At 42.5% G+C, this 20,016-nt stretch overlaps 1 protein-coding gene across 1 annotated transcript in view; it reads left to right on the top strand.

Moving 5' to 3' along the window:
- LOC138208624 (unconventional myosin-XV-like) overlaps positions 1-20,016 on the top strand; it is a 40,588-nt gene that overhangs the window by 7,854 nt on the left and 12,718 nt on the right. The window contains exons 14-48 of the mRNA XM_069166645.1: positions 144-267; positions 373-468; positions 1,440-1,571; positions 2,283-2,408; positions 2,841-2,918; positions 3,255-3,406; positions 3,961-4,006; positions 4,153-4,277; positions 5,757-5,874; positions 5,971-6,146; positions 7,676-7,760; positions 7,861-7,893; positions 8,088-8,169; positions 8,260-8,390; positions 8,724-8,819; positions 9,099-9,227; positions 10,008-10,114; positions 10,304-10,482; positions 11,504-11,576; positions 11,747-11,938; positions 12,942-13,021; positions 13,128-13,201; positions 15,244-15,352; positions 15,474-15,542; positions 15,633-15,697; positions 15,777-16,193; positions 16,796-16,877; positions 17,021-17,116; positions 17,266-17,326; positions 17,607-17,700; positions 17,847-17,964; positions 19,092-19,207; positions 19,381-19,440; positions 19,622-19,697; positions 19,808-19,923. Of these exons, the coding sequence (XP_069022746.1) occupies positions 144-267; positions 373-468; positions 1,440-1,571; positions 2,283-2,408; positions 2,841-2,918; positions 3,255-3,406; positions 3,961-4,006; positions 4,153-4,277; positions 5,757-5,874; positions 5,971-6,146; positions 7,676-7,760; positions 7,861-7,893; positions 8,088-8,169; positions 8,260-8,390; positions 8,724-8,819; positions 9,099-9,227; positions 10,008-10,114; positions 10,304-10,482; positions 11,504-11,576; positions 11,747-11,938; positions 12,942-13,021; positions 13,128-13,201; positions 15,244-15,352; positions 15,474-15,542; positions 15,633-15,697; positions 15,777-16,193; positions 16,796-16,877; positions 17,021-17,116; positions 17,266-17,326; positions 17,607-17,700; positions 17,847-17,964; positions 19,092-19,207; positions 19,381-19,440; positions 19,622-19,697; positions 19,808-19,923 (3,913 nt within the window). The remainder of the gene's footprint in view (positions 1-143; positions 268-372; positions 469-1,439; positions 1,572-2,282; positions 2,409-2,840; positions 2,919-3,254; positions 3,407-3,960; positions 4,007-4,152; positions 4,278-5,756; positions 5,875-5,970; positions 6,147-7,675; positions 7,761-7,860; positions 7,894-8,087; positions 8,170-8,259; positions 8,391-8,723; positions 8,820-9,098; positions 9,228-10,007; positions 10,115-10,303; positions 10,483-11,503; positions 11,577-11,746; positions 11,939-12,941; positions 13,022-13,127; positions 13,202-15,243; positions 15,353-15,473; positions 15,543-15,632; positions 15,698-15,776; positions 16,194-16,795; positions 16,878-17,020; positions 17,117-17,265; positions 17,327-17,606; positions 17,701-17,846; positions 17,965-19,091; positions 19,208-19,380; positions 19,441-19,621; positions 19,698-19,807; positions 19,924-20,016) is intronic.

The raw sequence follows: 20,016 nt of genomic DNA on the forward strand, positions 1-20,016 counted from the left end.
TTGATATTCTTTTCCAATCTTTGGTAGAGGCATGTGAGGACAAAGGACGTCAGGGCTGGGGGAGAGATTTTTCAGATGTCCTCTGTTTCCATAGGAACCGGGTTTTCTGTTTCCATAGAAACCTTATTGTGTGTTTTCCATAGAGATGCCGTTGCCAAGATCCTGTATTCGCTGCTGTTTAGTTGGCTGACAGAGCACATCAATGGACGGGTCTACCCTCGCAACGAAGCTCTCTCCATCTCCATATTGGACATATATGGGTTTGAGGTTACACTAAAGAACAATTTCACTCAGTAGTGTTACAGCGGTGATGTGTCTGAGCTCACCTGCGCTAACTAACTCACACAACCCTCAATGTCTCCTGTCCTCTAGGAGCTACAGGTGAACAGTTTTGAGCAGCTGTGCATCAACCACGCCAATGAAACTTTGCAGTTCTTCTTTAACAGGGTCATCTTCCAGGAGGAGCAGGTTAGGGGAGCCAAACGTTTATGTTTTTGTACATGTTCATATTTTGTCCATATTAATGAGATAATATTTTTATGAGAAATGTGGTTTCTAAAATCATGATAGAGGATTTTTTTTTTTTTCCCCAGAGAAAGATGATTTATTGGTTATGTGTGTGCATAATGCAATGTAATGAGTAAACAGGAAAAGTGTGACCGTGACAGCAGGGGATGAAAGAATAGATCGTTACACGCAGTGATGCATCCTTACATTAAAAATCTACTTTATTTAAAGTCTGACTAATTTGAAAATGACAAAAACGTGAAAATATGTCAGTCTCCAAAGATCAGCAGCTGCCTTTGACAAAAGTCTCCACACTCTTGTCAACATGTCAACACTACAAACTGTATGTTAAAATGTACGTGGTCTCTGGGTCTGAAAAGTGAAGCCAATGTGGAAAAGCCTTAAAGTGCAATTCCACTGAGGGAAACTCTGTGCTGGCATAAAAAAAAAATCTCTCGACTCCCATTAAAAAAAGTCAATACATTTTCCCCACAAATCATTATGGTGTCATTAGTTAAAGTCACTCCTTCTGATCAGTGTTCTGGTGGTCAATCTGAAAATAATTTCATAATTAACTACATATTAGGCCTCAAAGAGAGGTACATTATGGGGCCTGCCTGGTTTGACTGACATGCTGATGTCAGGTTTACCGTATAGGTGAACGGCTTTACTGTCCTCAGGTTCTCAGCCAGATCCGCCTTTGGTTCCTTCCCAGTTTGTCCAAATATGGTCACTTCCCGCTAAAAAAAAAACAACAACATGGCAACAACAAAAATGCCAGACTAAAGGCTTCAAAACACTTTCGAAAACATTTTGAGGAAATTTAATCTTTGACAAGCGTTAGACTCAGCAACACTTCAGCTGAAGTGAAAACTTCCACACACCGACCTGATGAACTTTACACTTGTTTTGTGCTGACTTGTGCTGCGTAGGAGGAGTACATGCGGGAGCAGATTGAGTGGCAGCAGCAGCCCTTCGGCCACAACCAGGAGTGTCTTGACCTCATTGCTGCTAAGCCTCATGGGATACTACGCATACTGGACGACCAGTGCGGTTTCCCTCAGGTACACCTACACCCGCGACACTAAACTCTTCATTTCCAACATTATGGGAACTCAGTTGTAAAGACAGAAAATATGGACGTAAGTGAACTAATGATGGTGTTAATAATTCATTATTCTGTCAAAACACTTTCTGTGAGTGTACAAAGATCCAATCAGCTGAGACTGACTCCCGCGGCAACAAGTGTACTTTAATGAAGTTAGATTAGATTACAAGAAACTTTTGAAATGTTTCACCATTTAGGTGTAAAACAGCCGACAATAAGTCATGATTGAAAAACCTCGTGCCTCAGTTTTCTAAAGAAATTGAGTTAAAAACAAAGATCTCTATTGGATTTCTCATAAACCAGGAGACTGTACTGTAGCCAGCTCTAATCAATACAGACTTTATCCCACATGCTCACTTAATTGCCTACCTGCTGCTCTCATTATTCCCGGGGCTCCTACTGGAAGACGCTGACTGAGCTCATATGGAGATAAACGTATTACGAAGTCGCTCAGTGAAATATGAACATGGGTGTTACATGAGGAAGTGATTGAGGCAATCTGCCCGACACACACACACACACACACACACACGCACGCACACACACACACACACAACACACACACACACTCATTCACACTCACTCACAAACAGGCAACATATGTGTGTGCCGTGGAGATCTGGTTTCCATGGCTCACCAACCATTAACCGTCTCCAATCATTGCTAGGCAACAGACCACACCTTCCTTCAGAAGTGCCACTATCACCATGGAAACAACCCGCTATATGCCAGGCCAAAGATGCCACTGCCAGAGTTCACCCTGAAACACTTTGCAGGGAAGGTCACCTATCAGGTACATTTCTTTCTTTCTTTCTTTCTTTCTTTCTTTCTTTCTTTCTTTCTTTCTTTCTTTCTTTCTTTCTTTCTTTCTTTCTTTCTTTCTTTCTTTCTTTCTTTCTTTCTTTCTTTCTTTCTTTCTTTCTTTCTTCAGTTCCACAACTGACTTAATGAAACAGGTATTCAATTGCATTTCTTGTGGTAAAAAGTCACCAGTCCACCTCTGATCATCCACCTGATTCAGAGAGGTGTTTTATTTCCATTCGATAATAATCCTTTAGATAATTTGAATACGATTCTTTAGTCAATTAAAACTCTCACATTTTAAACCTCCTATAATCTAACATGCACAGGGCTGTCATACGTGTGTTTGTGCACTGTTTGAATATGATGTTAAGTTTCTGATTTGGATGCTTTTCTCACATTGTTTCAATGATTTGTGGTTCAGGTGCACAAGTTCTTGGATAAGAACTTCGACATGGTCCGCCAGGATGTTTTAGATCTCTTCATACAGAGCAAGAACAGAGTGAGATATGCAGATAAACTTTTTCTTTTGACTTACTCTTGTTGTGCCAATCTTTATGCCCTGTCATTTTTGTCAAATATACTGTACATATACATACATAGTATATATATAATGTGTATAGGCACATGTACTGTATACTTCATTCTTAAAAAAATCACAACTCTTTATTTAGATGCTAAAGTATCAATGTTGAACACAAATATCTACTTAAATATCATCCACCTGAAATAATAAGACACTCTAAATCAACTCTTATCTTTGGTCTAACCTCTTTCTCTTCTCACTTTTTATTTTGTGTATGTGCGTGTCTTTCTGTGTGTATTTCTGTGTGTACAGATGGTATCGAGCCTCTTCTTGAAGCACTCAGAGTCTGTGTCTCAGCAGAAGTCTAACTTGCGGCACAGCAGCACGGCTCGACGTTATCAGGCCAACACGGTCAGCGCAAAGTTTCAGAGCAGCCTGCAGGAGCTGCTGGAGAAGATGGAAAGGTTTGAGTCAAACGCTGCACAGTGTAGTTTTTGAAACCAGAAATTGATGTAAAATTTACATTTGAGTGCCCAAAATCTAATTTTAATATTTACTTCCTCATGTTCCCTCATGCTTTCCCACATTACCTGCATGTTTTGCTCCTGACTAATGGGACAATGCACCTGTCAGTGGTGATGCAGAACAATGACTCATACTATAAATGTCCAAAATCAACTGTGATGAGACATTGCAAGATAAATCAAAAACATATATTGTATTATGGTTGTTCTAAACACTTTGTTTTGCCTGGTTGTGCCTTCAGACTAAAGTAATTAGTTCTGACAATCTTATGAGCCTCAATCATGTCTAATGGATAAAAGCAGCCTTTTTAAAAGGGGCCTCTGAAGATCTGTAACTGTAAACCATCACACCCTCCATCACTTCCTACATACAAGCTCCTTCATATCCTTCCTGTTGGAAAGCAGACTTCCTTCCACAGGACAACTGTACAAAGTCTTGATCAAATCATAAATTCACTCATTTCCATCCATTCATTCTCATCTATCTGTGACAGGTGTAATCCTTATTTTGTGCGATGCATCAAGCCAAACCATCATAAGGTATATTTGCAAGTTGGATGGCGTGTGCAGGTTTGCAGTGGTGTTTTTTATTTCACAGTTTTAATTCATATGTAATCACAGTTTACGTGTGTGTGTGTGTGTGTGTGTGTGTGTGTGTGTGTGTGTGTGTGTGTGTGTGTGTGCAGGAAGCAGGACTGTTTGACATGGAGTTGGTCAACACTCAGCTGCATTACTCTGGGGTCATGGAGACCATCCATATCCGGAAGGAGGGTTATCCAATCAGACTGCACTTTCACAGCTTCCTAACAAGGTTGGTTACTTACCCTTTTACTCGATTGGTTACTTAATAATCCTCATACTGAGTGTTTATATGTTCTCACTCGTATGGCCGATTACAGATACATGCAGACACCTCTAACTGCACAGAACATCAAGTCTCTCCTGTAGAGGAAGTAGTTATTATTATGCCTACTCTTATTGCGATGGCCCACTGACAGATGTAGACATAAAACACAATGCTTACCAAACTGTACACATTTACCAGAAAAACTAGTTCATCTTGCTTAAATGAAGTGGTCACCCATTGGTTTGTGAACTTCCATTTTGAAGCCTCGAGTCTGGTAATTTGGCGTCGTCACCTTGATTGATGAGAAGTGACCATATTTGGACGAGAGGGTGGATTTGACTGGCTTGAGCTTGAGGACACTAAGCCCCGCCCACCTATATGGGAAACATGACTGCCTCTCAGGCATGTCAATCAAACCAGGCATGCCCCCAAAACATTCCTCTCTTTCAGGCCTAATTTCTAATTAATTATGCAATTATTTTTAATAGAACCACCTGAACACTGATCAGAGGGAGGGAATTGAGCTAACGACACCATTTTAACCTGCGGAAGAAATGTGTTATCTCTGTATTTTATGAGAGAAGTTAATGCTTTTTGAATGGGAGTCTGTTGGAGCCAGATGTTTTTAGGAGCCAGCCACTAGTGGCGCTCAGTGGTATTACACTTTAAGGCACTTTTACATCGGCTTCACTCCTTAGACTCGGAGACTACGTCTATTTCTATTTACAGTCTATGACCTAAACACCAAGGACATGATGTGCACGCTTTCACGCTTAATGCAAGAGATGGCATGTTGACGTCACACATGACCACCCTTACATCAGGGACATATCATCAAGCATAGCATCATTTTATTGTTTATTTTGGGCCGGTACCGATGAAATGCCGATATTATCGTGCATTGCTATTTCAAGAGAAATATAAACCCTAATTGAACCATGTGAGATAAAACACCACTCAGCTTTCTCCTCAGCTTCCTCTCTTAAAATCAATTGTTTCTGCTGCCCTCTCCACTCACCACCTTCAGCTTGTCAAAATTGATTCATTTACTGTCTTTTTCTGGAGAGAATACATTTCACACAATGATTTCTTCAAGCTGAAATAGCCATCTGGCATTTGTCAGCAGCAGCAGCAGGAAAGCAGCTGAAACCAATTGATCTCACAGCACCTCTCACTGCTCGCTGCCAAAGTAGTCTGACTTATGGTAGCAGAAAAATACACAATGTCAGAGTCCAACATTCACAGTCAGTTAGATTCCAATACTAAACAACCATGACTCTGAATACCCAGAATGCCAATTAGCCTCCTACTCGGGCTAACAGATTCACAATAATGACCTGTGATTGGTAGTTTTACCAGATGTAGAGTAACAGGTGGGACACATGTTGCATTTACCTCCGAATTCAAATTGAACTGCCGTATGTGTGTCAAATGTGGACCCAGGTATAAAGCCTTGCTCTGCCTGAAGGATCCTCCACCCGCAGATGGAGAAAATTGTCTCGCCATGCTCCACAAACTCGGTCCAGTCAAGGTGGGCTCGTATCAGCTGGGTGTCAGTAAGGTGAGCTCAGTCACATGCAGAGAACACACGGTGAGGTACATCTCGCATTAGAAATATATCCTGTTGAATTTGGATTTGTTTGTCTGTGTGTGCCAGATCTTCCTGAAGGAGGACTTGTATCAGCTGTTGGAGGGGAAGCGTGACAGTGTGCTGAACCTGGCTGCCTTGACGCTGCAGAGATACACCCACATGTATTTTGTTCGACAAAACTTCATTCGATTCAGGCGCCGTGTGACCCTGTTCCAAGCTCGCAGCAGAGGCTACCTGGCCAGGTAATGTGTTCGTTTGAACTCAGTAGCGAGTGGGCATTTACTGGCTCATAATGTCTGAAAAAAAATCCAACATAAAAAGCAGTATTTCCTCTGGTGATGGAAAGTCTGGAATATCAGCGATTTATAAAAAAAAAAAAAGAAGTCTATTCCAGACATGGAGACTCAGGGGATTTGATCTTTTTTTTTTGGACCAAGTCATGAAAGATTGTTTGTAGCATGTTTATATTTTAGTTGCCATTTATCAAAATTTGATAAATGATGCAAACATTTTCCATGAAGTATTTTTATATTTAACTTCTTCCCGGAGTGGTTTTATCCCCTCATCAACCAAAACTTCAGTCAAGATGTATTTTTTCCTGTTGCTGCTAATTCAGACAAATATGCCGGGAAAATACAAATTTTAACAGCTTTGGCTACAAGATAATGACTTCAAAGGTTTGGTGAGTAGAGGATAGAAAAAGCCAGATATCATTTTTGCCAAATTTCTATTGATCTATGAAAATACGGGAGAGGGATACCTTCGCAGCCACACTAACAGTACAGGCGGGGGCAGCCCGAGGAAATCTATTAATTTTGCTCCCATTGAGGAGGAAATATTTTGTTTAAGTTTGTTCTCTAAGCAGTTAAATAACAAGTTTTGTTTTGAAAATGCCTGTGAACTAGTAAGTAAAGATCTCATACTGCTGCCAATACAATAATCTGACTGGATTTGTCTGATCAGCACAGAGTTGGAAATACATTTTTAGTCCAGTGAAAGTCAGGGAATTTAACATATGACTTTGAGTGGGAACACATGCTGTACAGTGTGGTGAACAGCTCAGCTACAGTTTTAGTTTTATTTGATCACACAAAATGTTTTTTTATTAGTTTTTCCCCAGCAATAGAGAAAGCACAGTGGGAAAAAAAATAGGCATGACTTCATCTGAGTCTTAGCTTTCTTTTAACAGCCAGCACATCGCCCTGCTTGAGTCTGGAGTTTCAGTCCTGAGCTTGGCGGTTTTGGCCTCAGTGTTTGGTTTCACAGGGCCAAACAGGTAAAGCTTCTTTGTCCTTGATGTGAGGAGACAAGGCCAGGCCGTGTTCATCCATCACAGGGGATAGATATGTCAATCACGCCCAGTTTGCATGTAAATTAGCATTTTATTCCAGAATGTAAAAAGTCACTAAAATGGCACTGAAGTCAAGGTTCAACATTTTGAATGTGTAATGATATTTCAGGGATCATTGGCCACACGCTGATGAATTTGGGGAAATGGCACATTATGAAAAACGTGCACTGAAACTATAACTCGCTCTGTAAATGTGATCAACACAAAGGTTGGCACAACAATCGCATTGTCCGTTCTAATTACAGTGATCGATGTCAGAGTTTAAGTTCAGATTTTTTTAAATTTTTTTTAAACAAGCATCTCAATAATTTTCATGGAGAACACCTGTGTTTTTATGATACTGACTGTGTCTGTACACAAGTTCTCAGTGCTTTCTGTATCTTTAAGTGTGATCCATCCTTCATGGTTCCTCCTGAACAGAAAGAAGTTTGTTCGGAGGAGGAAGTACCTCATCAAGTTACGCTCTGCCGTGATGCTCATCGTCAACCGCCAGCGTTACATGAGGGTATGCACACAGAGTTTGTGGTCTGACCGAAACTGTCATGTACAGAAAGAATGAAACATGAACAAACGCGTGAAGTGTGATGCTGTTTTCTTTCTGTCAGACAGTGCTGGAGCCTGCAAGGAAGGCGGAGGAGGTGAGTGAAGGAGGAAACAGGGTGACAGTGGCTGAGGGAGGAGGGTCACATTCGGGGCAACAGGTGAAGATGCAGCTTCAGTGTGTAACATAAGTGTGTGTGTGTGTGTGTGTGTGTGTGTGTGTGTGTGTGTGTGTGTGTGTGTGTGTGTGTGTGTGTGTGTGTGTGTGTGTGTGTGTTTGCAATGTGTGCAGGATCGCATCAATAGAGAAGTCATGAATGTGACAATACTGCCTATCCCTGCTGAACTGGCTGGTTTGCTACAGGCAGCATCAGGTATGCATGCACACGCATGCACGCACACAGAATAGCATAGCCATATATGAAATATGACCAAAAAAATAAATAAACATGTGTGTCATGCAGGTGGTGAAGAGTTGCATTCGGACTGTTTGGCGGTGGTGCAGGCTCCAAAGGTTCAGGTTGACCCTCAGCTGACTCTGCCCCTGGACATCAACAACTACCTCATGACACACTACATCCGGGCCATACTGAGGGTACAAACACACACACAGGCACAGTTGTGTTTCTGTCACTTCTGAGGGCGTTACATTGACATACATTTATTTTTTTAAAGACTTAACCTAACCATAACCCTTCCCCAAGCCTTAAACCGAGTCCTCACATTACAATGTAATTTTATGTTGTAAGAAGCTTCTTTTTGTACCCAGACGGGAGGTGAGTCCCCACAATATGACTGTGTAAACACATTTATATTCCCTCAGCCGGAGTAATACAAGTACACAGGAAATGCGTCTACATAGGAAATTGTTTTAAACATGTAAATAAAACATTAACTAACACTGGAGAACTGTGTGCGTGTGATGTAGGAGCCGTTGTTTGGGATGCTGACAGCTCCGCTGGAGAATTCCCTGATTCGACTGGATGAGGAGCTGAAACAAGGAGCTGTGAATTTTTTCATTCTGGTACATGGTGCATTCATATGTTGCTGGCAAATTTAAGTATCTAGAATTGAAATGAAAGTCTAACAGTAGCAAACGGTCAGATTTAATATCAGTAAATAATAAACACACCCTACAGTTTGAGGTGACTCAACACACTCAATTAAAACATCAGGTTTGGTTGGTTAAAACCTCTTTAAAACTCAAGACGTACGATTTTCTGAGCAATCTTTAACATTTGAAGTATTTGGGTTTTACTTGTAAAATTACGGCATGCGCTATGAACACCTGTGCTTCTGATAGATACTGAGGTTCATGGGTGACCCGAACTTGAATGGAGCTCAAGAGAATCTCTTTGGCAACTACATCATCCAGAGAGGACTCGCCAACCCCAGCCTCAGAGATGAGATCTTGATTCAGGTAGCCAATCAGGTGAGAACTAGCTGTTTTTTTCATGATTACAACACATTATCTCAAACTGTTTTAATGCCTCTGTGCCAACAACCGCCTGTTTTCAGTCTGTCTGTCTGTCTGTCTGTCTGTCTGTCTGTCTGTCTGTCTGTCTGTCTGTCTGTCTGTCCTGTTCTTGTGAACGCCTTGAGTGAATATAAATCAAAGTTAATACAAAAGTTCACTTGGTCCCAATGATAAACTGATTCGATTTTGGTGGTCAAAGGTCACTTCACAAAACACATCTGTGGCCATAACTCAAATATTCATATGCTAATTATGACCATATGTCACACAAAGTGATGACATTTTATATATCCAAAAGGTCTAAGGTCAACTTCCTTGTGACAGTGTAATATTTTGCAAAACCACTTTTCTGTCCATTATTCAGCACCATAACTCAGGAAGAGAGGTTCAGATTGTGACCATATTCAACTTTTGGTCTAATACTGAATGGTGACACTGATCTTCGGTGTCCACCTTGAAACCGTGCTGACTGCACAGATCTTCTGTGCTGTTGGGTTGAAGATGTGTGTGAAGAATCCATGTTTTAAAATTTGTCGCTTCATTGCAGCAACATCTCTTTTTGAAGCGTCGTCTCCTGTCATGGCTTCAACGTTGCGTTCTCTCCTTGAATCGTTCAAAGTCTTCACTGCATGTATAATGAGTCTGGACAGATGTGGATGTAAACTGCAGCGTACAACCTCGAGACAGCCATTTTAGTTTCTTAATTTACTTCAGTGTTGTGTTTTCACCTACCAGGTGTGGAGGAACCCGAACATCCTGAACTCAGAGCGTGGCTGGCTCCTCCTCTCCTCCTGTCTTTCTGCCTTCCTCCCTTCTCAAAGGCTGGCTAAGTACCTGCTGAAGTAAGACACACACACACACACACCAAAATGTGTTTAGCATTATACAAAAAGACTTCCCAGTACTGTGTACTGAAACAGCAATATTATATATTACATTCATTGCTTTTTGCAGCGTACCTGTGTTCCTTTGGATGTTTTCAGTAGCCTGTCGTACAAATGTTTCCGTCTGCGTCTGTGTTCGTGTTGTAGGTTCGTGTCTGACAACGGGCCGGAGGGCTTCGACTGTGTGTGTCAGCACCGTCTGCTTCAGGCGCTGCAGCGGCTCACTGCCGGGCCAGAGTATGCCCGGACGTACCCACCCTGTCTGCTGGAGTGGACCGCCAATCGCAAGAGAGCTCACACTGTCCTGCATATACACTGTTTCGATGGTGAGAAAAACAGAAGCACATGTGATCAACGAGGAGAGTTTTACAGAGTTGAAATCTCTGGACTGGCATTTATAAACAACTGTAAAGTGGGAAAGTTCAGACCTCTGAGTGGGAAAATACACCTGAACGCCTGTGGAACTGGGAAGCTCAGAGGTTTTTGAGAGTCCTGAGAACTGCGTTTGACGTCACTCAATATGGCAAAGTTTGTGGTAAAAGGAAGGGATATGCTTGCTCAGCGCAAAAATAAGTTACTTCATGGTTAATTTAGGTCATACTAATTAAAGTAGGGTATGGTGACGTTCAACAATAAGCGTGTAGGTCGTTTTCTGGTGTCTAACGTAATGTCAACGTTCTGGCTCGCTGCTAACCGTGACTGTAACTGGCAGACATCATGCCGGCAGATTACAGAGCATTTAACTTGCTGCTACTTTCCTTAGCTAACGTTACTTTGTTGAAACTGACACACAAACAGAAACACAAAGCAGGTGATTGATCAAACATGTGAACGTTCTCAGCTTCCTAAACGCAGCATTAATCTGAGGCAGCAGCACTGTGCTAAACTGTAATAACTGAATGAAACTGCCTCATTTTGTACATTTTAGTCTCCCTTTGACCTTGACTCCCTCTCACTGACCCAACCTCACTCGTGTTTGTTTTCACCTGAGCTCAGTGTGCACATTATTCTGCCTTTCTCTCATTTCCTCTGCTCATCCAGCTAATCTGTCCTCTGGCCTTTTGGCAACTCCACTGAGGATTAGACAACACCTGATACTCGCTCTGGTTCACTGGCTGTGTTTGTGTCTGTTTATGTCGCTGATCTCTCTGACAATCATCAGAAACAGACCTGCGAGGGTGCCACCAACCTTGTTTTAGCAATACACTTACAACAAGTGTTAAATAATGTGATTGAAATAGTTCTTAATGCATTAAATGATCAAATAACACCAGTTTACACTTGTTGCCTTTGTTGAATATGCCAGAAGCTGTTTTTTATATTTACTATATGACTTTTGTCCTTCAGGTGTGTCCTTCTTGTGTCCTCTACACTCATGGATGACAGGAGAAGAGATGGCCAAAGACATTTTACAACACAGGTATCATCTTACTGTAAAACGGAAGCACCAAATACATGGATTGGACTGCAAAGAAATATTGAAAAGAAGAAAACTAAAGGAGACGTCGAGGTGGAAATTGTACGTGTTTGTCGCGTGTTTGTCGCATGTGTGTGTGTGTGTGTGTGTGTGTGTGCGCGCGCGCCCCGCAGGGGTGTGACGGAGGGCCGTCGAGGTTGGTCGGTGCTGCTGAAGGAGCCGGCTCAATGGGTGGAGCTGGAGGGGTCAGACTACGTCCTGGACCTGATGTCAGACCTGGAGCTTCCTGCTGACTTCCCCAAACATAGCAGCTACTTCATCATCTCTGCACAGGAACCAAACAGAGTGCGGCCCAATGCCAGCATGTGAGACACACACACACACACACACACACACACACACACACACACACACACACACACACACACACACACACACACACACACACACACACACAGTTCCAGTGGTGGATAGATACTATGATACTATAACTTTATACTTTGATCTGAACTTTTTTTCTCCACTGATAGTACAAATTTTCTCAGGAGTCAGATGTCTATTGATTTATTTAGAAAAAATTTCAAGACATAAAATTATCCAATATTACTCTCAAGCAAAGATTAAAGGAGACAATAAGTACAAAATATGTAGCACAATGTACATTTTCTTTTTTCATCTCTTGACCCCCTCAGATTTATCTTCTGAGCCCTTCAAGGGGACTCGACCCTCAGGTTGGGAACCACTGGACTGAATGACTAACATTGATGCTTCAATATTGGCAATCTAACAATTATTCAGTCACAGTGGCAGAGTACTTTTACTTTTGATATTTTAAGTACATTTTGTTGATATTGTATTTGGACTTCACTATTCACTGTGAGATGTCGATGCAGAAACATTGTGACAGAGAATTATTACTCAGCTCATTGTTCATCTGTCCAGCCTTCTACCTCACTGTTTTCTGTCCATGCTCACTGCTCTTATGACATTGTTTTCAGCTCATAAAACCCAGCGTACTCCAAATAAGAACAAAGGAACACAGTTACCGACCAGCTGGTGAATTTAGTGGAGCATTTAGCAGGTGGTGTCATAATAATTCCAGAGGAGTTGGTAGAGACCAAAAACAGAGCAAAAAGGGAATTAATACTGTTCTTTCACTCACCAGGTGAACACAAACACAACTCTAACTGAATGATAATGTTGCTTATCGGTGTAAATAAGTGACTCTTTGCATCTTCAGGACATGTTCATAGCTTGTGCATAATGTGTTAAGTAGTCCCTAAGTGGCCCAAAAAAATTTGTGTATTGTTTGGAGTATTCCAAGTTTAAGAACCACTGAGGACACGGTTTCATCTGATTGTTTTACAGAAGCCTGTTGGGTGGTGGGTTTGACATGAATGATGACATCATATCTTCAGCCATACTCAGCACTGATGGACTCAGTCTAGGTACATTATTAAGGCAGACATATTAGTGTATACATTAAGTTTCAATAGTGCAGATTATGAAGTCCTCTCCTCTCCTCTCCTCTCCTCTCCTCTCCTCTCCTCTCAGACTTGGAGCCTCAGAGAGGGATGGATCGTTACCTCGACAGCCTGTTTGACCCCGTACTGTCAGACGGAACTGGAGTGAGTTGCATATTTCACTCACTCCAACACACTTGACCTCCGTGACACACTTACTGTCAGTTACTGTAAAACTCTGAAAGGCTGCTTTCAGATTAAATCAGGCAATGTGCCACCTCCTGGTATTCCCACATGGCCCGTTTGTGTAACGTCATGTGAACTTTGATCCTTCACAATCCAGGAGGTGGCGGTAATGCACCTAAAAGCAGAAAAGCAGAAGAACTTTAACCTCCGACCTGTGTGCTTAATATCTTCGTATTCCCTCATGACAGTTGTACAGCTCTACAAAGCTCATAACAGCGGTGTTCAGTCTCTCATCTATTTTCACAGTAGCTCAGTAAATAGCAACTTGCTAAAATGCTATGTGATACATGATTGGCCACCGAAACATATCGGCAAAATTGATTCTGGTTCAACTTCTTCCTGCACAGGCACTGTGGTTATTTTTCTGTACCCCAAGCAGGGCCACTCCCACCGCCTAAATGCCTTGCCTCCATTCAAATGAATGGGAGGACTGTTGTTTTTCCTGCATTGCCTGATTTGGTGTGAATGCAGCTTAAAGCTCTATTCAATATCTCTATTACATCTTTATTTTAATTTAGCATGGAGTGAGCCTTCAGGGAATGAGCTAATTTAAATTTGCACACGGACTAACAGTAAAATTACATGTTTATCGAGTTAAGATTACAATCCTTTTTCCAGTCTAATTCCTCAGCTGGAAGTCAGACTTTGAATCCCTCTCAATGATCATGTAGCTCAAGCACAGGTCTGAAACGTTTATTCTTCTGTGCTGAAGTAAAAGCCTCAGATGGAGTAATACTTGTTGTAGTTTTCAGCCATTATTTCAAATATACTATATGTTTTTTAGAAGAATGGACAAAGCCTGACTCTATATTTAAACACAGGCCTTATATAATATATATCTTTGAATATGGACTAGACGGCAGAGGTATAGTGTTTAATGTAAGCTCTTTATGACCTGCTAATTCCTTGGACAGCAATAAAATACCAGCATTGCCTCCACAACAAACATTAAATCCACCTCTTCACTGTTCTAAAAACTGCAGTTTCGGTGGTTATCTGATGATTGAGTTAAATCCTTCCGACTTTAGTCGGGTCAATGGTGCAGCGAATGCCAGCCTTGTTGGATCTATCAGTCTACAGCCAGGATGGCGATGTGGTGAATGTTAGCCGCGCTATCGGATGTGGCTGACAGGAATTAGCATGTATCAGATGTGTTCGACAGACCTCTCCCGCCCAGCAACCTATTACGTTACCCAGTTACCATAACTGTCACAGCCACCAGATCGCCACGGTGATTTCCCACCCAGGCAACGTGGGGATCTGCTTACGATGGACTGACACTCTGGCAAATGAAGGGCTTACTATTTAATGAGACATGGCCTACAAACACACACACACTCTTGAGGATTTATGGGTCAGTGGCTGATTTCTGATGGAACGGCTGCACATTGAAGAGGGGGTGTCCTCTGAACTGCAATACCGCTAACGGCCACTAGGGGCTGGCTCCAAAAAAACCTCTGCCTCCAACAGACTTCCATTTGAAAAGCGTCAACTTCTGTCATGTAATACATTATGGTGAAATTCGCTAAATTCACTCCCTCTGATCAATGCTGTGGTCCCTCTAAAAAATAACTCTTTAATAAATTTAATGTTAGGCTCCAAAAAGAGGTCTCTTTGATGACGCATCTGATTTGACTGACATGTCTGGGGTGCGGTCAGGTTGCTCGTATAGATAGGTGGGCAAAGTGCCCTCGAGTTCACAGTCAGATTCATCCCTCGTTCCTCTACAGCTCGTCCAAATATGGTAACTGGTGGCTCCAAAAACCTCCAGAAAGATGGCAACAGCCAAAATGCCTAACTTAAGCTTCTTTAACCAGTGGGTGGGTTGCCACTTGGGACAAACCAAATTCACACAGGGGAGGGGAAGGAGATTTTTCAAGTCTTCCTTGATCTGGCTTCATCTTTGCATTGAAATTGTGATCAGATTTCAGTTTGAAGTCTGTGCCTGTCTCTCCGCACAGGAAGTAGAATCAGCTGCAGGACTGTCTAGCAGGATGAAGGGGGGCGGGGGAGTTAATGGGGGTTGGCAACAACAGAGACAGTCCACCGGCCCCCCACCGCCCCCTGGAGGTCAGTCACCAACATTGGCTCTTCACTGGCCTCATAATAATAATTGGCGAGTGCCATGACACAAATGCTCAGAATCAGACAGAAATGTGATGTGTGTGTGGTTGTGTGTTTGTGTCCACAGCTGTGAGAGTCCTTCCTGTGGGAGGCGTGATGTCGCCTCCTGTCGCTGCGATGGCACCTGTAACACCTGGTTTGTATCGAGTGCGATGACAAATGTGAGGAAAAAAATTAATCAAACGTTTTCCATCCCTTCATCCTGTTTACTGTGTTCCTCCTCCAGATGCCCAGCAGGCTGTTTTGGCCCAGCAGCAGCAGGCGATTGTGAACCAGCAGGCCATCATCATGGTAACCCCTCCGTTTGAATCTGTTTATGTGTTTCACTGCTTTCATTTTGGATGTGATGCATCATTTTCCTGTTTCTCAGGCCCAGCAGATGACTATGCAAGCTATGGCCATGGTCAGCCCAGTGACGAGCCCCCCCACCTCCCCGATCACGAGTCCTCCCATGAGTCCCCTGCTCCCTCACCCTCCGAGCCCTTATGCCCCCGCCAGCTCATATACTGTCATCCCTCCAAGTCCGTATGCGAACATCCCACCGAGCCCCTACGCCAACTTCACTCCCACTCCCTTCGCTGCAGCAGTGATCCCGCCCAGCCCCTATCCTCCCTTTGCTCAACAGGAACAAACTCCATCACAGCCTCAAGCTCATCCTCCTGCTGATCCACAGCCCAGGGCTCGGCCTCAGCCTCACCCCTCCCACGCCAGCTCCAAACCTGAGCCGAGCTCCACAAAAATGAACAAAGTTGAGCCAGCACAGCCGAAAGCTAACCCTGCTGCACAGGTCAGTAACTCTGAGACATGTGAGGTAACAGCGCACACTGACATACTGCATAATGATTCAGCTCTGCTGAGTGTACAGAAGATGTTGTAGCTGCTGTTGTAAACTTCAAGCAACAAGCTCATCCAAGGAAAAATATGCTCTCAAAATGAGATGCAGTTTTCTGTTTGTTTAGAAGAACTCAGATAATGAACACTAGCTGAAACAAACAGAACAACAAAAAAAAAGATCTCAGATAGTAAACCCACTAATGTGCTCTGCCTATTCATTCAGGGGAAATCAAATGTATTTGAAAGTGAAATAAAAATCTTCAAACAAAAGTGAGACGGGCCTGAAGGGTGATGCAGATGTAGCATCGGTGACAAATGTTTGGTTATTATCTTTGAAATGGTTGCTTTCTTCCACAGAAATCATTTTCAGTCTCATGAAGCCTCATGAGATATCATGAAGGAATAAAATGAAAATAATCATGCTGAACTGCAGTGTCAGTGTGCTTTTTCTTTGCTTTGACATTGATCTCTCCGACAGGATCACAGGAGACAAAATTCAGTGTCTGCACTGAGCTGGAGTACAAACTGTGTGTCCTCTCTGCGTGGCCCTTTCAGGTTCAGTCAGGTCAGGACAGCGTCCCTCAGAGAAAGGCTCCGGGCGTCCCCATAAACAAGGACAAACCAGCCAAGAAATTTGGTAAGAAAGAGCCCGAGCGAGAGAGAAACAGAAGATCCCTTCAGTCCTTTCAACTACAGCTACTATTTTAGAGCTTTACACAACAAAGGGGAACTTACTGTCTGTGTTGTTCTCTGTGTGTGTGTGTGTGTGTGTGTGTGTAGCCCCAGTGGTGACTACTGCGCAGCCCCCTCCTGGAGAGGTGGTGAAGTATACACCTCAGACTTCAGATCACATCGTTCCCAGCCAAGACATCCAAGGTAGCCTCATTTAACAGGTGTACAGTTTTCTGTGGGATTGTGTGCGTCCCGTGGTTGTTGTTCATGTCTTGATTCTCTTGACAAAGTGTTTGTGGGCATGATGCATGCCCATGCTCTACGTTTACTTAATGCTTCATATTATTTTAAAGAAATCATCAAAAGGTACAACTCTCCACCACCAGCACCAGAGCAGCTGTCAGCTGGCAAGAGGTGAGGTTACACACACACACACACTCACACTCACACTCACTCTGATTAGGATTGAGGAGTCAGCTCAGGAGTGATATTCTCTCTCCAGTAAATAGACAGACAGAATTAACTGCACGCTGTAAAGCCCGGGCTAAAACAGACCGCCAGCAGACACTCACTGTGATGTTAGTTCTTGCATTAAGCACAGAATGACTGTATTTACACATAATAAACACAAATACAGATTATTCACTGCACTGTATTTTTAGTGTGATGTTGACACCTTGCTGGATGCGTTTAGGAGACCAGAGGGGAAATTTAAGAAGAAGCAGACGCCTCGGGATGAAGCTTTGCAGATCCTCAAACCCCAGATGGACAACCCTCCTGCTCCACAGGTAAACACACACACACACACACACACACACACACACACACACACGACAAACCACTGAATACACAGCCACAGATTAATGCGAGCAGCCCATGCAGCGATTAGACATTGTAACAAATCATATAAGGAAATGGTTTTGTGTCCCTCCAGCCCAAACATTCTGTCGCCCCGTCACCGTCTGCTTCTGCAATGAAAGGAGCGGGGTTTAAACCCACCAAGAGCACAAAGACGACGGTACCTGCTCGGCACCTCCCCATTCCTCCTCCAGGTACTCACATCCATACCCACAGTATATACTCTTCCACATACAGACGAGGCTGAATTACGTTACATTGTTACGTGAGTTTTCTGGTTTGTTTGGATCCACTGTTTCTCACTAGAACAGGTCATATGCACCACAATCTTAGCATTATGATAGGTGCGTTTCCAATCTGACAAAAAGCCTGCAAATATTTTTTATTTTTTTTATTTTCTTCATGATTTATTCTTTTTCTTTAAGCCCACAGCACCAAAAGTGTAAAAAACAATCCAGTGAAGAACCTGCAATGAACCAGCTAATGTTGATTTTAGGTGTTTATATATTCATTGATCCTCTAAGACAACCTGTTTAATTAATAGTCTTTAAAAAAAACAACAACAACAACAACAACAAAAATCCATTTAGTGCAGTTAAGGCCAAGCACCAACTGGAATATTCTAAATTATTGTACCACTGCGAGGCTCCACCTGGTGGAACGAAGTAGCCCTGCTCAATCACAGTACAACTGGCCCAAACATTTAGGTCTTTTAATTTAACTTTATTACAAACAACAGTTATTAAATATACACATCACACAACAATGATGTAAAAAAATTAGGTGTTAATTATGAAGGTACTTTTGTGTCTTTATTTTACAAGCATAAAAACTGTTTTAGGAGCAAATCTCTGAGAACAAAATGATTTGGATTGTAAACAAACTCTCCTTTTGGTCACAGACTTTGCTTGTGTCACAAAAATTGTGGCTGCGAGAAAAACTTTTGTTTGTGAGTTGAGTCGGATGTAATGGGCGAGACCTTCACTCATGGAGGAGACATGAGTTTCTATCATACAGTCTGGTTTGTACTTGTGGATTTGTACTTGGATCCACAGCAGGGCTGTAGACGCACACCTCGTTCCCCCCAGCGACAGGAGACGAGTGTGTGTTGAGCAACAAAGAGAGAAAGGAAATTTGCTCTCAAAACTGTTTTTTATGCTTGCGTAAAAAAAGACACAAAAGTACATTTATATTAATCATTTAACTATTTTAAAGTATAATGTTACATTTTTGAGCATGTCAGCGAGCTGTGGACTTCCAGTCTTGTTTCAGAGTTTGACTGACGGTAACACAAAAATGAAATGTGACCCGTTCGATACAGTTTCCCGAGAGCTTCCAGTCGAGACAGAGACCATCCAGACGCAGCTTCATCAGCGCACCAATGAAGAGCACTACACCTACACCAACGTTCCCTGGAGGCTGTATCTCAGGAAGGAGGTGTGCACATACACAAACAAAACAAATCTCATGAGGTGTCCTGGTAGCCTAAGGGTTATTTACTGACCTGTATCTCTGCAATCACTATCAATTTAGTAGAAAAAACATGAAAAAAGACCTAATGATCCACTGTCAAAATGTTTGGTTTCCACTGTATTGTTTTTCTTTTGCAGGTTTTCTATCCCAAAGACAGCTTCAACAATCCTCTGGTGCTGGATCTAATTTTCAAACAGGTAACTTTTCATTAATTTAGCTTTTTTTTTTTTTTTTACATCCAATTTGTGTTTAGCTGATTACAGAAAAAAAAAAAAAAAAAAAGATCCAACTAAAGTATTTCTAACAATTTCTCCTCCCCTCTCCTCGTCCTCATCCTCGTCTTCGTCCTCTTCCTCTTCCTCTCCTGCCATCCTCCAGATCGTGAATGACACCCTGTCGGAGGCGTGTGTTCGCATCACCCGCGATGAAAGGCAGAAAATGAAAGCTCTTTTTGGTAGTCTGTCTGTTCTTCCTGGAGACATTTTTTTAAGATCGGATGCTCTCTAATCCAAACACATCTCTTTGACATTCACGAGTCTGTGTGTCTGTTTGTGTGAATTGCAGCTAAACACGGTGTTGAACAGAATATGGATCCAGTGGAGGAGCACGTGAAGAAAACAATAGTGACAGCAGCCAGGGAAACCTGGGAGATATACTTCTCCCGACTCTTCCCCGCCTCGGTGAGGGTGATGATGTGTCCTTTGAGGAAAATCCTCACTGAGTGTGTTATTGTCATTTTTATCAAACCTCTCGTTGGTTCTATGTGTTCCTGT

This window comes from Embiotoca jacksoni, unplaced genomic scaffold (assembly GCF_022577435.1).
Source record: "Embiotoca jacksoni isolate LCO1_2020_lvr unplaced genomic scaffold, fEmbJac1.0.p SCAF_4, whole genome shotgun sequence".
Classification (NCBI taxonomy): Eukaryota; Metazoa; Chordata; class Actinopteri; family Embiotocidae; genus Embiotoca; species Embiotoca jacksoni.